At 34.9% G+C, this 24347-nt stretch overlaps 1 protein-coding gene across 2 annotated transcripts in view; it reads right to left on the bottom strand.

Annotated features, from left to right (window-relative positions):
- The window catches only part of SEPTIN7 (septin 7), a 110380-nt gene that overhangs the window by 5294 nt on the left and 80739 nt on the right, over positions 1 to 24347 (bottom strand). For both annotated transcript variants that reach the window (XM_073899068.1, XM_073899069.1), the window contains exons 6-11: positions 20993 to 21110; positions 17389 to 17481; positions 16165 to 16261; positions 14646 to 14697; positions 11181 to 11306; positions 1359 to 1494 (exon numbers count right to left, since the gene is read on the bottom strand). In XM_073899068.1, coding sequence (XP_073755169.1) covers positions 1359 to 1494; positions 11181 to 11306; positions 14646 to 14697; positions 16165 to 16261; positions 17389 to 17481; positions 20993 to 21110 — 622 coding nt within the window. The remainder of the gene's footprint in view (positions 1 to 1358; positions 1495 to 11180; positions 11307 to 14645; positions 14698 to 16164; positions 16262 to 17388; positions 17482 to 20992; positions 21111 to 24347) is intronic.

Below are 24347 nucleotides of genomic sequence, written 5' to 3'. Positions count from 1 at the left end.
ATGGAAGGAACTATTCCATATCTTTGCTGCATTAAGTTTATGACAAATGTAACAATGGTCAAAGTGGTTTGTTTTTTTAAAGTAAGAGATCACATGTAAAGCCTAGTAATTTAAGAGTAATCTAATGTGGAATATAAACATTTCCTCGAAATTACTCATTATTTTACACTTATTCCATGCATTCTATTTAGTGGATTAAAATACTTTTGATTGTTTAGTCAAAGAGGGTTTCAGTATTTTATGCAGTAATTACAAAAGCAATGAGATCAACCATAAGAATGTAAACAAAATAGATCTGAATCCCCTTTTATTAAAGATTTTATTTATTTGACAGAGAGAGAGAGAGAGAGAGAGAGAGAGAGAGGGAACACAAGCCGGGGGAGTGGGATAGGGAGGAGCAGGCTTCCCACCAAGTGGGGAGCCTGATGCAGGGCTCGATCCCAGGACCCTGGGATCATGACCTGAGCCAAAGGCAGAGGCTTAACGACTGAGCCAACCAGGCATCCCGTGAATCCCCTTTTAATATATTTAGATACAAATATTAGTGGAGCCACATATAAACACAGGGGTCTCACTGAATTTTAACATAAAAGGTCATTTTAAAAATATTTCATATTAATATCAATCAAACCAACTATTACTTGAATCTCATGTTAATGTTTTTTTCCTCCATCTTTCACTTCTTGAAGGAAATGTAAGGAAATGTCTTCTAGGTCTTTTTGATTTATAGAAACTAAATGTATGCCTCAACATCCACGGTAGTAGATAAGCTTGCTGGGATGCTCTGTCACTACTTTACCAATTTGCTAACACTGGCAATTACTCTGACACTATTATTGCAAATATGCCCAACTCATTTACAACAAAATCACATTCCTTCTGTTTTCTTCCCTTTGGCTGTCTGTAATTTATCCTGGCAAGCCCTTAGTTCAGTTAAAGTTCTTTCTTTTGTTCTCTCATTCATATGCAAATAACTCTGGTTTATTATTATTATTCTAATACTAGTTTTTATTCTTACGTCCACCCAAAACTCTTTATCTTTACTCTTCTTACCTTGAATATATGAAATACCTTATAATTTCATTTCTCACAGTTTGCTCATTAAAACTGGTAATTCATTATATAAGTATTCTATTATATCTTCCTCCCAAGTACATGTATGGCCAAACACTTACATATTGAGGTATATATTATAAACAAAGTGCTTCCTTTTATTTCTCCATTTTATTACATTAGGGCATTATATTAAATTTGAAAAAATATGTGTAGAAAGGTTTTATTATCTATACTATTAGAGATATTATTATTTTAAAAAGAAATGATGTGTCTTTAGGATGTGAAAATGTTAGGTTGACTACCTCAGCTTCTGAATCCTTCAGTTTTTGAACTTTTTCTTTGACCTTCATCTCAAACACCTGCTCCATCTCCATCTCCATCTTCTTCATCTTAGCTACATGCTCCCTTCTTTCTTCTTCCATTTGTGCAAGAGGGCTCCTGTTGTGAACATTAAGGATAAACATCAAAAGTCTAAATATGCATTCAAGACAAAACTTTGAAACAGTGATGAAAACAAATGATAAGCTGAATCCAATCACTAAATTGTTTTTTGAAAATATGTTTGAAAATAATTTTTCAATTCTTCTGACACCATCTTCAATGACAAAGAACACAGATTTAAAGTTTTATGTATAAATGCATTAAAAATTCTTTAGAAGCTTTACAATTCATAAATATTTATAATAGAATTTCCTTCCATAAATTTTTATATTTAAACCTCAATCTCTAACGAATAATTACTATGAAAATAGATATAAAAAACAAAACTGTTAGGAGGATGTTTCTCTTAACCTAGTGCATATCAAATCTAAAGATGACATAAAATAAACTGTAGGAGGAAAATGGAAAGGAAACATTCCCAAATTATACTCACAGAATGGAAAATGAGAAGAAATTTAATTTTGTATTTTAAACAAAATTTCAATGCAAAAAAAGGAACAGACCTAATGAAGTTAATATATGTAGAATACTTTTAGCTCTACAAATTTCCAAGTGTTATAATCTCTTCTATGACAACTACTGACATCACAATTATAAGTTAATTAACATTAATTCAAACTTATTTTAGTAACTGAATTACCATGTTCGAAATGACTACCAGTGAATCCCTAGGAAGTTTTTCATTTAGGTTTGCAGAATATTTCTAGGCCACTTACGGTAATTTCACTACTCATGAAATACACTCCACCTAACTCAAATATTTAACTGTCTTAATTTTTTGTCTTATTTTAAAAAGATGTTTGATGATAAAACACATACACAGATGATACATGAGAGAATCAGAAGCAAATAAATAGCCTGATAATTATTTTTGAAATGCCAGAAAACAGACACAAGCGTAGTTAAATGGAAGTATTTCACTCTACTGACACTAAAGTCCACAGGCTCAAATCTCTGAACAATTCTGATCAAAATTTTCATCTTGAAAAATACTGCAAACAAGCTTTATCTTAAGGCTAGTATACTTAAAGAGACACAATGAATGCCAAAGTACCAGTAACTCACTACACTCCCAGGGAGGAAAGAAACCTTTGCTTCGTGACTGACAAACCTTTGCAATTAGTGTAAATGTTACACAATCCATATTTTGAGTGTAACAGAAGACAACCACATTTCATTTAAATTACCATTTCCATCTTTGAAAACTATTCAGTACACAAGACAACTTAAAAGAGACGTGTCCTCTTCTGACTTTGTTGATAAAACATGTTTATTTTGCCTCCATATCAGCAGGCTTTGACCACTGATTTGCACATTTTAAACTGGTGAATTTTATCTCAGTAATGCACTTTAAGAAATTAAATCATGGCTTACAAACAAAAACAAAATCAGGTCTTGGATTTCACCTATAACTTCTAGGGTTAGTCACTTTAATCCTGATGTGACACACTTTGATTATGGTAGACTTCTCTCCTTATGAGGCTGAGTTTTTTGTTTTTTTTTTTTTAAATTGTGGCTGAGTATTTTTACAGCACTCTTCTTCCCTGTCAAGGAGGAGGACTAGAGAGCCAGATGGAATATATTAAATAAGAGCAACAGGACAGAACACTGGCTACTGATTTTTCTTAGCAAAAAGGGAGGACGAAGACATAAAGTATTGCTGTGATCAAGATCTGTTTTTGCAATTAGTGTAAATTCGAATAAAATGTTAACTAAAGGATATTTCTTCACCAAAAGTAAACTTACAAACCTGCAGTATATTTTAACAATTAAGCAATTAATCAGAAGTTCTGAAAATGAAACTAAACCAAACATTAACTTAGAACAAAAACCTGCATTCAAAAAGTGAGGTCAACTAAAATAAGCTTTTAAACATAAATATCATGGGCGCCTGGGCGGCTCAGTTGGTTAAGCGACTGCCTTCAGTTCAGGTCATGATCCTGGAGTCCTGGGATCGAGTTCCGCTTCAGGCTCCCTGCTCAGCGGGGAGTCTGCTTCTCCCTCTGCCCCTGCCCCCTCTCATGTGCTCTCTCCCCCTCATTCTCTCTCTCAAATAAATAAAATCTTAAAAAATATATATATATATAAATATCATTATTTCATTAAAAGTTAGGGCCCTTCTTGATAACATCATCTTTACGGCAGGTGTTTTTAATAAAGGGGCTTCTGATCTCCTGGGCAGGGTGCCAATGAATCCCCTGAAATGACATACCAAATTTGTGTGTCCATGTAAGCATTTTTCTGGTGAGAAGGTCCAAAGCTTTTGTTAGATTTTGAAAGGGTCTATAAACCTCACTTCTCCCACCCCCCAACATGTCTTAGATTCTAGAACAGAAATAATCTAATAACTATTTTTTTAGTTGACAGTGTTAACTGAATACGTATGTTTAAGCAAGAGAGATTATCCAACAATATTGTTGCAATTTGAAAACACAGCTTGCAACTGTTAATATATTAAATAGAGACTCAGAGTAATTTTAAAATTTAATATATATTCTTACTTATTATAATAACCTATCTATAAAATGCTCATTTAATTTTATCCTTGGGAGGAAGAAGGCAATTCACGTAAATTTAAAGAATTTATCATATAATTTGCACATGAAAAGGCTACCAACTAACCAAAAGTAAACACTGTCATCTCGATTTTTATTTAAATAACTCGAGGGGGAAAACAGAAGACTCCAGACCAACAGGCTATGTTTTGAAATTTGCTTTTAAATTCAAATTTTAAATATTAAAAATCTCTACATCCTAAAACTGCTTAAGTCTTTGGAAAAACAAATAACCACTTACATGCCTTCAACTGTGTCATATCTAAAAGAAAAAATAGACTTGAACACTTACAGTAAACCACAATAAAAGCAACAATTAAAGGCAAATTCAGAGATTTCACAATTAAGTAATTAAGGTATGTGCCCTAAAACATAAGTTTATGGCAAAATTTGTTAAAGCTAGTTAATTTCTTTCCAAAAATTCTGTTAGTAAATACCAAATTATGAAAATGAACACACTGTGCAATTATCTTCTGACAGCCTGATCAAATTTCTAGACCTATTTAATAAGTATGTGTACTTTCAAAAAAAAATTTTGCAGTATTTCATATTGAGATACTTTTAAGTTTCTCAGTCTTGTCAAAATACTGGACTCCTGACCAAATGAAATGATATTTCGGTGTTTAAAAAAAAATGCTCATAAATGGATTTTCTGAAGCCTCTCACCAGTAAAAATGATCTTTCAAATCTCTTTAATTTTTAAATTAGCACCTCATTGCTAGTCATCTTTATTAAAGTGATATTTAAAAAACTGTAATACAAAATTATGCTTACAATGTAGAAAATGCAGGAAGAAGGGTCATTTTTTCATCACACTGAACATTTTTTTTCCAAATAAAACCTTTTTACTAGATGGCTGGAAAAAGCATTTAATTATAGCCTAACTGCTTTTTAATGGAAACTCTTCTTTACACACATAGATACGCTAAAGCTTATACACAAACTTCTCAGAGAAATTTAAAGCAACTCAGCCAAAGAAACAAAAAGGCCTGGTGAAAGAATAAAAAGAAACGAAAAGGTATAACATAACCTGCATATACGCTAAATCCACAAAGATTTAACGTAACTCCTTCTAGGGATCTCTTTAAAGGGTTATAGTTCCTGAAAGCCACCAGATGACTCACCCTTTCATGTGACAAACAGCAAAATCACAGCAAGGACCACACAAGGCTGACCTAGTAAGGTTCTAACTGTGGCTGTGTGACACAACCCATATTTTCAGTATAACAGAAGACAACCACATTTCATTTAAATTACCATTTCCTGAAGAACACATTAAACAAATACATTCACATACTTTTGCTCCACTGGTCAGTAGGCCACTATGTACACAGACGTGTAGCAACTTTCATACAAAAATTTTCAAAGGAATTTCATTTAGATAGATTTCAAAGAGCAATAAAAATTTCCAAAATTTCAGGAAACAATACCAACATTTCATTTTGCCAAGTAACAGCATCATAGCCAAATATAAAACAATACTCATTGTCATTATATTTTCACGAAAGGACATTTTAACAAAGAGTAAAAGATAAAACTGAATAAATGTAATTTTTTTAAAAAAATTTCGAAGATTTCAGAAAATTGTCTTTATTTCTCGTTCAATGAAAATTTTTATGTACCAAAAGAGTTTTGAGAATCAGCTTTTGGAAACCTGTGTTTTTAGTCATTTCTAGGAATTTGTTATCCATAAAGTTTTCCCAAGCTTACAGATGGAGAAAGCTATTCAAAACAGAAAAATAACATATGGGAAAGAGGTAACAGGGTATGCCCAACTTGGAACAAGATACCAACTATCATAACTGGTGCCAATGATAGACAACAATTCATAAAAGAGTCACCAATCAAATGTGATTTTAAGTAAAACATACAAAAGATGACCAAGGAAGAACTTGAAAAAGCAGGTTTGGGCGCCTGGGTGGCTTGTTGTTAAGCATCTGCCTTTGACTCAGGTCATGATCCTGGTGTCCTGGGATCAAGCCCCACATCGGGCTCCCTGCTCAGCCAGGAGCCTGCTTCTCCCTCTCCTACTCCCCCTGCTTGTGTTCCCTCTCTTGCTGTCTCTCTCTGTTAAATAAATAAATAAAATCTTTAATAATAATAATAATAAATAAATAAGTAAAGTAAGTTAACCTTCCCCTTACTGGGCATCACCTTCCTTTAAGAGATCTACCATTTGGATATTGCTAATTCTTCTTCCTTTTCCTTTACAACCCCTTGCTTAATCTTCTTTGATCTGGAACTTGACCTCCCTTTCTGTTACTTTCAATTGCCTACCATCCTCCACACTCTCCAGTCAGGGGTGAACAAGATACACACTCCCTAAGGATTTAAGAAGTATTTAAATTGGTGACTTGGTATTCTCTTTGCCAGATACAGGCAATACCTGAATAGCTGCTAGGAATAGTGCCCACTTTCCCAGACTTTGGCCTTGAAGCAAATTAGTATTTGATGAGATAAGCTCAGCTCCTTTTCAAATTTTAACCACCTAATCTAAACCTTGGTTTCTTCCCAGCTTTACTGAGATATAACTGACATATAATACTGTATACATTTAAGATGTACAATGTGATGTCTAAATCTTGTTTTAGGGTCTTTCCAAAATACAATCATTCTAAGACTACTAACTAACCTAACAGAAAGGCACATTTTCAGATATACAAATATCTGAGATACAAAACCAAATATTTTTAACTACTATTCAGTATATTCTACAGTCCATCCAAAACTGCATCAGATAATTAAATGTAACATTCATTAATTGGGTGCCTGGGTGGCTCAGTTGTTTAAGTGTCTGCCTTCAGCTCAGGTCATGATCCCAGCGTCCTGGGATCGAGTCCTGCATCAGGCTCCCTGCTCTGCAGGAAGTCTGCTTCTCCCTCTTCACCTCCTCCCACTAGTTCTCTCAATCTAATAAATAAATAAAATCTTAAAAAAAAAAATTCATTAACCTTGTTTACTACCTAATGCTTAAAAAATAGCTTATATTCTAAAACTAAATTGTGATTAGCACTTTCTGGAGTAAACACTGCCATACAAAGGCTAATATAACTGTACATTTTTAATAGATTTGTGTATGTATAAATACTGTATGAGGGCAATGAAAAAAATAGGTCCATTAGCAATCAGTAAATAAATAACCTTATTATCAATTTTATTTCTTCCTCAAATTGCCTGCAGATGCTACTTAGAGACCATGCAAAGTGATAAAGTGATAAAGTGATAAAATGACCACCTTTCTTTTTTTAAGAACCAAAGAGATTGTCCAGTTCAGTGGTCTTCAAACTATTTATATCAAGTCTTCCAAGAGTTACTTGAGCCTGTATAGTTTTAAGAGAATCAATTTGCAGATCCTCAACTTACACACACAGTCTTGCCTAAAGTGATCTGCCTGAAAATTTCCAAGTTATAGATAGCCCATTTCTCACTTTACATAAGAAAGACCTACTCCCTCTTAACGAGCCCTTACTTGAGGTACACTGTGCCAGGTGTATCTGGAAGTCTGAAAACCTCCAGGTGACAGAAGGGCAATCTCTTTCAGTGATTAATCAAAGTACTATAACATAATCTCACAGATTATGTATCTGTATCTCCCAGTATTAGACATGCTTCCATTAAGGGCTAACTGTGATGTTAGGTGTTAGAAATGCAATACTTGGGTCCATGCGGGGATGCTGAGTTCAGAGTCATAGTAGAGGGAGGTGGTTGGAGAAGTGGCAATTTTTGTTTAATGACTATGCCTCTTCCATTCCAAGCCCCCACAACCTCAACATCTCCCTGTCAATATCATCAAAGGATACATTGCTATGGAGGGAAGAGTCCCTTGAGAGCAATACAACTAGAACATCACTAAGAAGCCTAAAGTCACATATGCTTGTATCACATTTTTAGATAATCGCCATTCTTTTCTGTTACTCAGGGATGAATCCTTAGCTTATAGCAATTTAACATCAGCTAAAGCACCATAAGTTGTTGATACTGATTTAAACAACAACAAAAAATTCAGCTGAAATGCTTTCTGAAATTCCTAACATTTTCAAGATAATATAACATATAACCAATGGATAAAACTTCCAAGTGACTTCTTTCAGATTCAGTATATTATTCAATAAAGTAGTAAAAACCTAATGTAATAAATTATACCAATATCTATTCTAATCATGCCATTCTCCATTTGCTTCAATCTTTAAAGATACTTTTCTACTTACTATTAATATAAAATAATATACTAACTCCTGGGGCAATTTGCTTTTTAGCAGTACAAACATTTTTATCATTTTCATAGATAAAAGTCTGGACATGATTCATCTCATTAAGAAACAGATTTCCAGCAGTGTTCTACTTTTTATGTTTTTGCCTGGGTTATATAGTTTAACTCAAGTAATCCACACTGGAATTCTATTTATGCAAAAGAATTTTTAACAACACTCTAAGGTTTACTATTTTTCTCTGAATTGTCTTACCTGAAATCCAACAGCAGAAATATCACAATAGCACTATTTTAAAAGCCTTATATTTGAAATGTGGAAACAATTCTTTATTTGTAGGACATGAAAAAATGTGTAAAAGAAAAAAAAATCAAACATTAACTGCATATATTTAATGAATAATAGGTACTGACAGTACATTTCCTTTTCACATATAAAATTATCGGTGGCTTTAACTACTCATGTTTTTCTTTTAAACAGTTAAAAAGTCCATAAGCTAGTGAAATACATTTAAAATGGATTAGGAAATTATGAACAATATTTACTATGATGGATCCTTATGTTTTTGCGCTAAAGTTGCCCGATACAGATTTTGCTTTTAAAAAGAAATAGATAAAAGTCTTTTTCTCATGCACTGAACCTTACCTCAAATAGAATCTTGTACATTAAATATAAACACATTGTTGAAATATTAACCAAATCAATTTTTAAAACAGCAGTAATAAATTCCTAAAAGTCAGTGTTTTGCAAAGCAGACATTGAATAAGGACCCTGTGTCAAAACCACAGAAGGTGCTTATTAAAAATACAAACCCTCAGGTCCATTCCATATCTACTGAATCAGAATCTCTCACCAATGATTAAACCTAGAAATTTACCTTTTTAACGGTCACTCTCAGCAGACCACTGAAACCAGAAAACCTAGGAATTGATCAGTAAAGTTCCTCAAATACAAGCATGTTAACAGCATACGGAGAAGTTCAAAGTTAAGTAACAATATAAGAAGAAATCTAATTCAAAGGGTCTATGACTCCAACATCATTAGAAAAACATAGAAGGAAATAAACATAGAATTAGATCTGAGATCAGTTTTAAAAGAGAGCTGCCAGTGACTGTTAATGCTTTGCTTTCTTCTGGAATTTAGGGCCACTGTAGAGACATAACTAAAAAAGAAAAAAGGAACACTCTTCTTTTCCATTATAAGGAATGCTGACCACTATAAAACACAGTACTATACTGCTACTTTGCAAAACTTGCCTTTTTCAGGGGCACCTGGGTGGCTCAGTCGTTAAGCGTCTGCCTCTGGCTCAGGTCATGATCCCAGAGTCCTGGGATCGAGCCCCGCATCAGGCTCCCTGCTCCGCGGGAGGCCTGCTTCTCCCTCTCCCACTCCCCCTGCTTGTGTTCCCTCTCTCTCTGTGTCTCTATCTCTCAAATAAATAAATAAAATCTTAAAAAAAAAAAAACTTGCCTTTTTCATTATTTGTACAGATGATCCTTCAGGATTATCCTCTAATAGTAGATAACATCTGGCTACAAATGTACACACATTGTTAAAATGGTTTGTAAAATACTTATGATCTTCAACAGTCCCAAATAAAGGAAAAATGGGGCACAGGTACTGCTACCAAGAATTATACCAGCTAACTCACAGCCCTCCTCACACATCTCATTTTCCTACCCCATCATAAACCACCACAGCTTGAGATATATACTAGCTTAGCAGTATATAAGCTACACACAAGCTACACACTTGTCAGTCACTCACACTACTTTACCAACCAAGAGAAGAAATCCAAACTCAGGCTAATTTACTCCCTGGAAATACAGAATAGGGCTGGAGAAGGTAACCAAGACTACGCTCACCTAAATATTCCTTTTGTTTGGTCCTTTCCCTTGTTTCTATACAATGTTAGTGAAAACTCTGCTACTAAAATGGTTTATTCAAAACAGACATAATAAAAGGTAGAAGCTCTGTATTTAGTCTCCTTAAAGAGAGTACAGAATGTTTATCTTAAAAGTAAAATGGGTTAAGAGATCTTGGTCGTAACTGTCCTCTTCCTTTAAAAGAATGTATTCAGTTTCATGCACCCTTACATTTATAGCAGCATTATTTACAACAGCCAAGATATGGAAGCAGCCCAAGTGTCCACCCACAGATGAACGGATACAAAAGATACAGGAGTATATTATTCAGCCATAAAAAAGAATGAAATTTGGCCATTTGCAATAATAGAGATGGAGCTAGAGAGTATAATGCTAAGCAAAATAAGTCAGTCAGAGAAAGACAAATACCACCTGACGTCACTCATATGTGGAATTTAAGAAACAAATGAGCAAAGGGAAAAGGAGAAAGAGAGAGACTGAGGGAGACAAACCAAGAAACAAACTCTTTAACTACAGAGAACAAACTGATGGTCACCAGAGGGGAGGTGAGTCGGGGGACGGGTGAAATTGGTGATGGGGATTAAGGAGGGCACTTGTTGTGATAAGCACCGGGTGATGTATGGAATTGCTGAATCACTATATTGTACACCTGACATGAATATAACACTGTAGGCTAACTAACTGGAATTAAAATAAAAACTTTTAAAAATGTATTTGCAAAAGGAGCCATTTGATTTCTAATTGGGGATCTATTAAGTGAGTTGTGTATGGACTACAAACACGATGGAAAATGACCAGAAGAGAATGCACGGCTCTTTCACTTAAGGAACAAGGTAATAAACACTTCCTGTGACAAACAGTAAAATATAAAACTGCTAAAACAAAGCTTAACAATAATAAATTTCTGCTATTGTGCATAAAGAATATATCCCAATTTTCTATTGAGTAGCCAAGAAGAATTTGATGAAAATGAAACAATATGATTATTTACTACATAAATGATACCTTTTCTGGAGGAAACAAGGCATACTTACTTGGTTAGCTGCCCTTTATTCTTGTTATTATCAACTCCATTATAAGTCACAGCTGCCAGTTTTCTGCTTCGGTAGTTCTCATAGTGTACATTATTAGTGACATCTTTCAAGTCCTGCATGTGTGTTCTGTCATGAATAAATATCGTATCAACAATTTGCTTCTATGAAGAAAGCTTTGATGTAAATTTAAAATTTTACCAAAACAAAAATTTCTAAAGCAAAAGACTATTCTTAAGGAAGAGCATTCCTCTGTTTTCATTTATGCTCAAGGCAGAGCAAGATAAAACATACTAAACTTGAAACCAGTGGATATTTAAGTTCCAAATGAGAGTTTAAGAGTTATAAATCTTCTCAAAGCAGTTACTAAAGGATGGCATTTCCTCAGAAGAGTATTCATAGTACATAGTATATATTTTCTTTTATTAGAGAAAGGAGATTAGCTCTTGCTGAAACTCATAAAACCAAAAAGAAACTGGTTGTCTTTATTATTATTTGAGTTTTTACTAAAGTAATACATATGAACACTTTAGATCACATATCAAGTTGGATTCAAACTGAGGAAAATAATTTAGAATAAACTTCTGTTTCTTCAAACTGTTCAGTGAATGTGGTATTTTGGTTAAATGAATTTTGCTCACAGTATTTCTATCGTATATAAAATCAATACATATATGAAATAAACCATACAATACATGAGACGAATTTCCTCACTCCTTGATGACTCTAGAAGCTAAAGACACTGAACGGCTCAATGATATCCTTTACCAAATCAGGGAAAGGACACAACTGGAGGGGCAGTACTCTGTATTGTCTGATTCTCCCTTTTCTCACATCATCCATGCCTGCCTCTGCGATCCTCCACCTCCTTTCCAGGAAACAAACAAGAAGGTGTACTGTTTTGTTTTTTGTTTATAAAGTAGGCTCCACGCCCAATGTGGAGCCCAATACGGGGCTTGAATTCATGACCCTAAGATCAAGACCTGATCTGAGATCGAGTCGGACACTTACCAGACCAAGCCACCCAGGCGCCCCGAGGTGTACTGTGTTTTTACTCTTCCTGATATCCAGAAAACATTTACTATTACTTTCCCTTTGTGAACACAATGTGATTTTCAATTACTCTAACTTATCTCCTACTAACGGACATTTTCATACAGTTCTCTGATAGTTTACTCCTCCTAAGGAGTACTTTAACTCTGGGTTTTCCCCAAGTCTCATGTTCCTTTATGCTCTATTCCTTGATGAATTTATCTTCCCCATGGCCATCATCATCCCTTTCCACTTCAGTCAAGTCAGGCAGCTCCTTATTCCTAGCATATCCACTGGCTGAGATTGAATAGCTCATGCTAATTTGTCACTGACTCTTGAAACTTAAGAGTCCCACTGCTTTGAAAGCTCTCTTTCCAGCCTTGAAATCAAGTCACTCTGACCCATTACAATTTTCTCCTTGGTTGTCATTCATTTTTTGGTACCAGTATATGTTATGGATAACACCATACAACCTCTTCAATTTTACTGTAAGCTCCCCTTTATAAGAAACACTTTTGCCATCACTTCTCGTACTCTTGATACAGATAGCACATAATAGGCCCTTAAGCGGCACCTGGGTGGCTCAGTCGGTTAAGCATCTACCTTCAGCTCAAGTCATGATCCCAGGGTCCTGGGATGGAGCCCCACATCAGGCTCTCTGCTCAGTGGGGAGCCTGCTTCTCCCTCTCCTTCTGCCTGCCACTCTGCCTACTTGTGCCCTGTCAAATAAATTTTAAAAAAATCTTAAAAAAAAAAAATAGGCCCTTAATCAGGAATGGTCCGTTTGTTCTGTTATCCTTTTATACTAGTGAGCTGCCAGGCTATGCACCTTCAAATGTTCAAAGTCTAGCTTTTAGCTCAGTAACTAGCCTTCCCTTCTATAGTATTTTAGCTGTGCAGGCAGTTATTGATTGCATATTTAAAAAGTACACAAGACGAAGTTATAGAATACCACTGTGTCAAGCACTGGGCAAGCTGCATAGGGGATTTAAAATTGAGGAAAAGAGGGGCGCCTGGGTAGCTCAGATGGTTAAGCATCTGCCTTCAGCTCAGGTCATGATCCCAGGGTCCTGGGATGGAGCCCCACATCGGGCTCCTGGCTCAGTGGGAGCCTGCTTCTCCCTCTCCCTCTGTCTCTCCCCCTGCTCATGCTCTCTCTCTCTGTATTCTGTGTGTCTCAAATGAATAAATAAAATCTTTAAAAAAAAAATTGAGGAAAAGATTAAAATCAGAGAGAATGCACTGACAATATTTATAAAACATTCCCTACATATATACTGTTGTAAGCAATTATTGGTTCTTTTGAAGTCACATCTTAAGAATGGAAGAGAAAGGGAACAGTTCATAAGAGAAACTGAAATGCTATATTCTCAAAGCTGAGACAAATGACTCCCCTCTCATATGCATCTGTTCTCTCACGGTGTGAGGCCTGGCAACCCCAACTGCTGAATCAACCCTATCATCTCCTTCCTACCAAAAACACCTGGTTGTAAGCTTCTTTAAGAAAGACTAATAACATGGCAATCTCTTTGATTTCAAAATTTACTCTGATATTTAGTGTACTTCTTGAGGTAGCAGTCTGACTCACTTAAATTTCCCCCCTCACTCGTAAGAATAACCTTATTGTTCCATAACTTCCAATTATCATCAATATGCATGTTAATACTTCTACGTAGATAAAGATACTCCTGTGTATTGGGAAACCGGAGGTTGAAGGAAGTATGTGGTAAGGGCCTGGAGAAGAAAGCAAGATGAGGGAGGAGAGAAGTGGGGAAAGGGTTATGAGGTGGCAAGAGGAAGGAATTTATCTCAACATGGAAACACTGAAGTTCACTTTGATGCCCTTTCTGTTTCTTGCCCAGTAATGTCTCTGGCTTCCTCTTTGCTGTTTCTTTTTTAATTCAAGTCCCAGTCCTCTAATCAGGATTAGCTCAACATCCTACTCTCACAGGCTTTCCTTCTCTTTCATCAGCTGCACAAGGTACAATTTAGGAGTAATGTTTTCTCACCTACGACGAAGATCAGTTTTGTTCACTGTGTTCCAGTACCAAAAATGCCCCACTCACCAGCTGCCAGGCTGTGTACCTTTTAACATTCAAAGTCTAGCTTTTGACTCAAAACCTAGCCTTCCCTTCCACAGTTTTCCCAAGTTTTTCACAAGAGCAAAAGCCTCTTCCTTTCCTTATCTCGTTTACTATTAACAATAAAGAGACTCATTTTCCCATACATGTCTAGCAACACAGCTTATTTTGTATTTTTGCTAACAAGTTTAAAACCTTCGCAAAAAAATCCAAGTTGTCTCCAAGCAGTGCTTACTTAGTGCTAGAATGAAAATATCCATTTAAATTAGCTATATTTATAGAAGTCAAAAACTAAATAAATCTAACTTTATTCTGAGAAAGAAAAACACTTATTTTCATCATTGCTCAAACTTACCTTATCAACATATTTCTTAGAATTGTAAAATCACAATGTTCACCATTTTCAACTATTTAAAAAAAAAAACACACACACATACATTATTTCTACTAAACCAAGTCTTTTCAAAGGAAATTTCACGGAATATTTGGGGGGGGTAACAATGAGAGAATATGCAAAATTTCATTGACTTTTCACTACTTTTCATTAGATCAAAACTTTTCATTACAGTTTAAACACTAACACAGTACTTACTTTAAGGGCATGCCAAACAAGTGTACTCTAGTGTTATTTATTTTAGTATAATCCTCAATGATAAAATATATAAACCTAATAAATGAGCTCTCCAGAAACAAACAATTTTGAAATTCTGAAAGGGGAGACTGTGTATTCATTTGTAAGACACTATATTTATTCCCTAATAAAATATATTTTAAAAGCTTAGTGTTGGGGTGAGAGGGAATCACTTCAGAAAAGCCTCCTTAAGGTGCCCAAAATAAAAACACGAGTCAAGAACTTTAAGGTTATTTTTAAAAAATGAATCACTAATAAGAACATTCTGGTTTGGGGGAGGGGGTACTAAAACTAGAGAAACAAAGCAATTTCATCACATATTTCCAAGGAATGTAAAAGTTCTAAAGCCTCAGCTCAGCAACTGAAGGTTACCAGGGGATGACAGAGAGCTGGGAACGAGTACAGTCTCTCACTGATAGGGAAAACTGCTGATAAGGACAATAACTTGGAAAAATCTTCCAAAAATTACAGAATTTTTCAAACTAATAACAACAAGTAGATAAAACAATCATGATTCAATCTTGATTCCAAGTTACCATAACACAGAAGATTAAATATTAGGTCAAACCCAATACAATAAACACAAATTTGGGGAAACATGTCTATTGCCAAGAAGACTTCTGAGGTTTGTGCTATAAACTAAGATTTTACTGGTATTTGAAACTCCTTAAAAAATTAGTACAGTATCTCTTAACAGTGAAATTTTTTTTTTTACTCTAAAGATGTGATGCCAAGAAAAGATGACTTTTATCCCAAGGAAAGGATATTATGAATGTTTTAATTCAGCTTAAAATGAAAGTTGTTCTCAATCATTCCTGAGGGTCCCAGACCCATCTGAGACTCAGATAAAAGTGAGAGTCCTTTTCTCCGAAATTATTTTCAACTTTAGATTTATTTTCAACTTTAGAAGATTTATTAGATCCCTTGGCAGCAACCTTTGGGTCCCAGCTAAAGAATTCTTGCACTGTAAGTATGTTTTCAAAGAAGAAAACAGGAGTAGGTTTAATGATGGGATGGAGGATACTGCAAGTAACTTGGAAAGTATACAAAATTAACCAGACTTACTTGCCTGACTTGGCAGAACACAAGGTCTGAAAAACTGGAATGTACTTATGAGCATATGAGGCTAAATGAAACTGAATTCAGAACTATCTGAAAATCTAGAATATATCAATGTGAAATACTAATTTTTGATCACATTTGTGAGATCTTATAGAAAGCCATTCATTGAAGAAAACCTTACCTTCAGCAACACCCCAAGGATACTGCCTTCCTCTGACCCTTTTGCCATTAACTTCAATGATAGTATTACTACCTACCACAGCGAGAGGTAAACGGTCCTATAAAACAAAGTATTCTTGTTCAAATATATCTCTGTAGTCTTCACAAATTCAAGAATAAAGAAGTTTACATTACTCAACACATTACCAAAAAAAGAAATTACTTTGACAGTTACTGTATTTACTTTTATAGGCCATTCACAATTACTATTTATTATTAAAACTGTCATTACATGGTATTCTCATCAATGTAAACTGAATAAAATTATATTTTCTCTGAAAATTTTAGAATACTAAGGCATATATACTTCACTCATCAAAGTACCTGTTAAAAAAAATAATCTCCAAATGAAACAGTCCCATACTGAAAAATTTAAAAAGGGTAAAAAACAAATTGGCAATTAGAGGGAAAAAATGAGGTTTGTGACTAGCCTGCCTATCTGATCACAAACTAACCCCAAAAAGCCCTGGAAGCAGGGAATATTACATGTGCTAACTCAATCTGTGGAACTCCAGCTCTGGGGGACTGGATCTGTATTCATCCAGACTAACTCACACTACAATCTTTCAAAATTCTTGTAGCTTCCAGAAATATTTAAGAATATATAAAATATATGACTATTTTATAAAACTGCAGAAATTTTTCATTGGTCAGGTATATGTATTTCATTATTCCAAGACAATTATTTGCTTAGATAATGCCATTAACTAATACATCATTTTAAGGTTCAGGGTACTTAGGAATAACTATAAATTAAAAATCAGAAAATTATGTTGGTATAGGTTTTGGGTTTTTTTTTATAAAAAGACAAAAGAAAACATTTTCATCTGGCTCTTAAACAAAGACTATGCATAGCAGTACTTAGGAATAAATCCTCTCCCTTCTCATTACCTGTTTTTTAAGGAGGAAAATTACGTAATATAAAACCAGTTAACTGAAAATCGAAGACAGAGATTATACAACAGAGATTATGCTATTCATCTCTCTATTCTACACAATGTCTTATTACATATAACAGCCACTCAACAAAGTTAATTGCAAAGTTGAATTCAACAGTGAATAATCTCCCCATTCATTTTGTAAGCCAACTACTTAAAACAACTGATACTTTTTATCTTTTCAGCGGATATTTCAGTGGGTTTTAAGGCCCTAAAACATTTTAGTGTATATATGGGAATAAACCTACCTTTATCTTTTTAACAAGCTTATTTTCTTCTTCATCATCTGTCTCTGGAAATTCATATATTTTAATTTTATGTTCTTGGATTTCTTTCATTATCTAAAATGAAAGAGGAAGTTAGCAAAAGTACACCACACATAATTAGTAGATTAGCTTTATTTGTATTATACTCTTCTTAAATTCCTGATTCCTCAGTTCCAATTCCTTTACTATATTTCAGTGATGCAAAACTGTAATCTAAAGCAAAGAACTATGCTGATCTTTTTTAACTATGAAGTTGATATATAAATACTATTCCCAAAATCTGATTACTTCAGAAGTATTAAAGTTATATGGTTATAATACCAAAAGAGTTCTAAAAATGATTTAAGATTCCAGAAAGGGCTTTCTCTAGTTGATTTCTACTATAATGGTTTTACATCATTTACAATTTGACTGACCTTCTTTCTCTAGATAGAACCCTCAAACTGTTTTATTCAGCTGAATCAACACAGCTTCAACTCACCTAAACTTTTACTAAAATTTGGTAAAGGTAAGCGAAACTAAGTACAGCACTGGCTCCAGGAGAAAAATCTGCATGCTGATCAGAAAATATCCTTGCATGTACATTTGTGTACACACAAATCAAGGAGCAACAGATATAAGATCAGGCAAGTACACAGAGAAAAAACACACCCTGGAAATTAAGAAGCTAAGGAGTTAGGAAGGAAAGTGCGGGGGGGGGGGGTGAGGCTACTTATTAGTAACATCAGAAATTACCTACTTCAAATTAATTCCAAATCACTCCAAATTCTAAACAGAACATAGACACCCAAATAATGTTCAACTACCCACCCTATTCAAACTCACAATAAACCAATGGCCAGTATACCCAGAACTAAGTCCTTGCCTATCTGGGTATTTCAGCCAACCATCACTGTAGGGGTGATGGCAGTGTCTTACAAATGAATACACAGTCTCCCCTTTCAGAATTTCAAAATTGTTTGTTTCTGATATATTCTAGATTTTCAGATAGTTCTGAATTCAGTTTCATTCAGCCTCATAAAGGGGCCCTAAACAAAGTAGGTAGAGGTAAAACTGCCACAGAGAAAAACAGGACCACACAGCTTTTACAATTGGGGTATGTATCTGTATCGAGAAAAACATGAGAATAAATGATCGTATCTATATCGAGAAAAACATGAGAATAAATGATCAAGTGTCATTTATATGACTAGGAGAAAAAAAAAGAAACACTAGTGGCTTGCTCTAATAGCAGTGGTTCTTAGAGGTTGTATATTAAAAATGCCAAAGCCCTACCTTAATCTATAAAACCAACTGGTAAGGATACAGTCCAAAACTCATTTTCTTTCTCTCTCTTTTTTTTTTAGAGAGAGCAAGTGGGGAGGGGTTGTGTGTGGAAATCCTAAGTAGGCTCCATCCTACGACCCTGAGATCATGGCCTGAGTCAAAATTAAGAGTTGGGCACTCAACCAACCGAACCACCCAGGTACCCCCCAATAGCTCATTCTAAAAAAGTTCTCCAGATGATTTTGATAGGCACCTTGTAGTTAAAAACCACTTTTAAAGAATATTAAAAAAAAAAACTGTACAACTACTACAAAGTGACAAATTTGGAAGTAGACTTTATTGTTTACTCATCTTTTTTATCCCTAAGTTCTTAGTACAATTCCATATCAAGATACACACAAACCAAGACAGAAGAGAAGTTATGTTGGTATAGGTTTTGGTTGTATTTTATAAAAAGACAAAAGAAAACATATTTTTGTTTGGTTCTTAAAGATTATGCACAGCAGTACTTAGGAAAAAATCCTCTCCCTTCTCATTATCTGAAATAACTGGATTTGGGAAACAATTAGTATTTGAACTTAGAAAAAGTACATTACAAAATAAAAATAGGAGTGAATAAATGTAAAATAAATATATATATACTCCTAGTAGAAATACAAATACAGTAAAAATGATGAACTAGAACATTCCCAAAATATAAGATTTAGCATAATCTCAAAGCAAATCTCAACAGATTTGGGGTTTGTTTTTTTTTTTTAAGATTTATTTGTTTGAGAGAGAGAGAGCATGAGCAAGCAGGGGAAGGGGCAGAGGGAGAGGGAGAGAATCCTCAAGTAGACTCCTTGCCAAGTGCAGAGCCTGATGTGGGGCTTGATCCCAGGACGCCAGGATCATGACCTGAGCCGTAATCAAGAGTTAACTGCTTAACCAACTGAGCCACCCAGGTGCCCCCAGATTTTTGTTTTTGTAGTAGGTTTCAAGGTATTCTAAAATTCATATTGAAAAAGGTGGAAAAAACAAAGTATCTTGTTACAAAGGGGACTTATAAAGACAGTAAGAGATAACTAACTCTAAGATCTATTTTTAAGTATTATACAAGGTAGCTATAGTGTGGGGCGCCTGGGTGGCTCAGTTGGTTAAGCATTGGACTCTTGATCTCGGCTCAGGCTTGATCTCAGGATCCTGAGTTCAAGTCCTACACACAGGGCTCCATGCTGTGAGTGGAGTCGACTTAAACAAAGTAGCTGCAGTTTAAAAACTATAACTGGCATAAAATAAAAAATAGACTACTGGTATAGAAGCATAGCTCCAGAAATTCAAACTACATTTCAAAAAATGTTATATATAACAAACCAAACACAATGAGGAAAAAGTAACCCCTGCTTTAAAAAGTGTTCAGCCTTCCTGGGAAATTAAAAGTCAAAGAAATAATTAAGTGCCACTTAATTCCAAAAAAAGTTTTAAAAATAAAATGACAATGTTAGCAAGGCATTGAAAAAATATTATTAAAAAATCTGTTTTAGTGGGAAAGCACCATGACAACATGGGGGAAAAAAAAGAACTATAAAATAATCATACCCTTCCAAAAAGTAATCCTCTTCCTGGGAATTCAGTCTATAAAAATAATTCTAGGGACACCTGGGTGGCTCAGTTGGTTAGGCATCTGCCTTTGGCTCAGGTCACGATCCCAGGGTCCTAGGATGAAGCCCCTTGTCGCGCTCCCTGCTCAGCGGGGAGTCTGCTTGTCCCTCTGACCCTCCCCCCACCCCCACCCACGTGTGCACGCTCTCTCTCTCTCTCAAATAAATAAAATATTTAAAAATATATAATTCTAGGGACGCCTGGGTGGCTCAGTCGGCCAAGCGTCTGCTTTCAGCTTAGGTCATGATCCCAGGCTCCTGGGATCGAGTCCCACATCGGGCTCCTTGCTCGGCAGGGAGCCTGCTTCTCCCTCTGCCTGCCACTCCCCCTGCTTATACTGTCACTCTCTCTCTCCCTCTAGCAAATAAACAAATAAAATCTTTAAAAATAACAATAATTCTAAAGGGTGTGGAGAGGACTGATGGAGGCGGCTGTTAACAGTAACATCTAAAAAAATCATTTAAACTGACAAAGGATAAGGGCACTATTGATAGTAGATAAGAGCTCTGAGGAGAAAACTAAGGCAGATGATTTTCAAGAGTTATTTTTAATAAAGTATAAATGACCATACAGTAAAGTAGCAAGAGAAATACATTGTAACACATTAAACTGAAAATAAAAAAACTGCAAATTACATGAGTGGTATAAGAAACCCAAGAACTCAAGTTCCTTTTCTCACCTGTTTTTTAAACTGTTGGCACTCCTCTGGAGTGAGTGTGTCTGCTTTGGCAATAAGTGGAATGATATTCACTTTTTCATGCAAACGCTTCATAAACTCAATATCCAATGGTTTAAGTCTGAAATACACAATATTTAATATGACTGAATGATCAATTTGGGGGAATAGATCATTCACATCCCCAGTGCTCAATTAAATACACTGGGACTACTTACTTATCAGAACCACTCTCTGAAGATGTATTGGGCCAGCAACAGTTAGGTAGAACAGGACCTCAATAAGCATTGGAGTGGCTAAGAAGGCTGACTCCTCCCCGAACACCCTGGTCATAGGGTTTTGGCCCTAAAGAGGAATTAGAAAAACCAGAAAAGCTCCTAATAGGCTTTCCTAGAATAGCCTCTGTACTTACTACTCAAAATTTGGGAAATCTGTTTTGTTTTTAAATAAAAAATGATAGTCCTCTTTTGAAACCCACATTCCAGTCTTGATGTCAACTTTATGTCTCAGATAAAAGGCTCAAAAGAGAATCTCCTTCACTATCCCTCTTACCCATTATAATCTGGATGCTGCCTTCACTTTGTTGTTATACTTTCAAGAAGGTCACCATATACTGCCATGCTCCTAATATAATTAGCACAGTAACTCATAGATATTGTGGTATTTACCATTACTTTTTATATTTACCCATTATGCAGCACTTGACATTACTCTCTCATAAGCTGTTACCTTAGGGTAGTTATTAGGATCATCTCTCTCTAAGTCGGTCCCTTAAGAGTTACCTTCCTCAGAGTACTCTACACTACATTCTCTCTTTACTCTGCATTTTGTAGTCTTAGCATTGACCATAGTGACTTCTATCATCCTCTAGGAGTCTCAAATCTTCACATCCTGCCCAAATCTCATTCTTAGGTTGCAGACTTGTGTTCACCCAGTAGAAATACTACTTAGACATCCAATTTTAACTCCTCAAAATCAAAAGCTCATCTGAACCCCCAAATTTTCCCTCCTCTTCTGTGCTATTTTTGAGAATGGTACTACAATCCACCCAACTACTCAAGGCTGAAACTGAGGGTTCCTCCCTCCTGATTCTCACTTCCAAAGATTTCCCAAAACCTGTTGAACAAATAAATCTATTACTTCGGTTCAGGCCACTAAGATCTTTTTAGTACAATTATTAGAATGCACCCAGTTTCCCTCCAAACCATACACACTACAATCAGAAAGGTCTTTCTAAAATCCAAATCTGAATGAGTCATTTCCCTGACTGAAAACCTTACCAAAGGCCAGATTCCTTGGCTAGTGTGGCCTACAAGGCCTGTGAAAACATAGCCTTTCTGGTTGTCTTCATCTCTTAGCATCCCTTACCATCTTTTGCCATCTCCTACTTGTAATGTGTCAGCCTTTTTGAACTTCTCATGACTCCTTGAAAGCACCATACTTTGACCACTGGTCATGGGCTACTGCCTCTACCTAAAACACACTCCATTCCCATCCCCCTTCTACTTGGCTTGCCTAATTCCTATTTGTCCTTTAGGACTGGGCTTATAATTCTCATTTCCTCTGGGATTATTTCTCCAACCTAACACTAGGCATCTTCTAAGAGGTCACAACACTTAATTTGTCATATATCGTGTATCTGTTTTCCCCATCTTCTCACTAGAAGATCCTTAAGAGCAAGGCTTTGTCTCATATCTGTATCTCCAACACCTATTACAGTTCAACACCTGAGGTACCCAAATATTTGCTGACCAAAAAAGTAAGGTGCTGTGATTTTCCTTATGTTCTTGAATAACTCTAAATGAAAACCAAAGAAATTCTTCACATCTAGAATATATTATAGGCTAAAAATTAATATTCCACAAAAATAAATGAAGATGATAGGAATATTTTTCATAGAAATATCATTTTAAATTGGTATTCCTTAACTTACAAACCTTAAAAACAATTGGAATAAAGATCTAGTTTCATTATGAATTTTATTAATATAAAATAAAGAGAAAGCCCTTGTTAAGAGTTCTTTTAGAGTACTACAGTTAAATAAACATATTGTGTGTGGAGTATATACATATATGTAAGTAGCTGGGAGGTCAGGGACCCAGAGACTAAAGAGGTATTCCTTTTTACTAACAAATAATAAATAACACTATACCTCTTAGTGGTAGTGATGCTGACTGGCAGAAAGATAGGGATATGGAGTAGGAAGGCAGGTACGGAGAAGACACCTACCTCCTATTCTAATTCTCCTTATCCTGAATCCTTTGAAATGTGATATTGGCATTCAGAGAATAGGGAACACTACAGAAAAGAGATTGTTGCTGGAATAACACTGTATTATCTATAAACAGCACCCTTATTTCATAAGTGCTAAGTGAAAGAACATAACCAACTTTGAAAAAATTTAAGTTTTGCTTTTTTTCATCAGTCATTACATACAACATTAAATATAAAAGCCATGGCCTGGTCAGTCTCAGATTTGTAAATTTTTATAGTTCATTTTCCAGATTATACTCATGACAAATTTAAGTTAGCACCAATACCACCTCATTAAACCAGTAACAGAGAAGAATTCAGTTAATCTAAAATCTGAATACATCTTAAGATCACTTAATATAAAATATTAAAATCAAAATCTAAGTTAACAAGGTTTTACACTTAAAATGTAAAACAGCATTTGGTGAATATTTATTATCTCAACTTTTAAAGAAAAAGACACTAAAAAACAACCATGAGAAGGAAATGGGTAAAGTCAACTTCTTAAATATAAAACAACAAGGCTGAAGAACATTTAAATCAGTTTAAAAATTAAACTTTAGGGGGAAAAAGGTAAAACCTTTATAAAAGCCCCAATAAAACCCTTCTACCCTTTTAAATTAGAATACAAATTTCAGAAGCTTACAAAATGTCAACAGCAGAAAACATTTAGTTCACATGTAGATTACATTCTGGTTGAAATTTTTCCTCTGTCCATTTAGTTTTATTTCAGGTCTTTTCCAAGAAATTTAGTTTTAAACAATGGAAAGTCCTTTATAGAATTTCTAGAAGATAAACCCACATTAGAGGGAAAAGACTATTTATTTAACCTCAAAGCCTACAACAAAATAAAATGACTACAGGGCAAATGACAAATATTTATAATATATACACATACATATATTTCTAAGGGGAAAAAAATCTATATAAAACTCATTAAAAGACACTGATTTTTTTAAATGGCAATCAATATTCAAAAGGGTAAAAATACCATTTTAAAATTCAAGTTCCAAGTCAGTTTTTAATTTTAATAGCTTTACCAATCACTGAACAGAAAATAAAGCAACAATTCCTGAAATCATAAATCAGTCTTGTGTTTAGTGAT

This window comes from Callorhinus ursinus, unplaced genomic scaffold (assembly GCF_003265705.2).
Source record: "Callorhinus ursinus isolate GAN/ISIS: 27379988/994484 unplaced genomic scaffold, GSC_fseal_2.0 scaffold12, whole genome shotgun sequence".
In the NCBI taxonomy this organism is placed as follows: Eukaryota; Metazoa; Chordata; class Mammalia; order Carnivora; family Otariidae; genus Callorhinus; species Callorhinus ursinus.
Note: the sequence above shows the minus strand (reverse complement) of the source record. Positions and strands in the feature narration are given on the sequence as shown.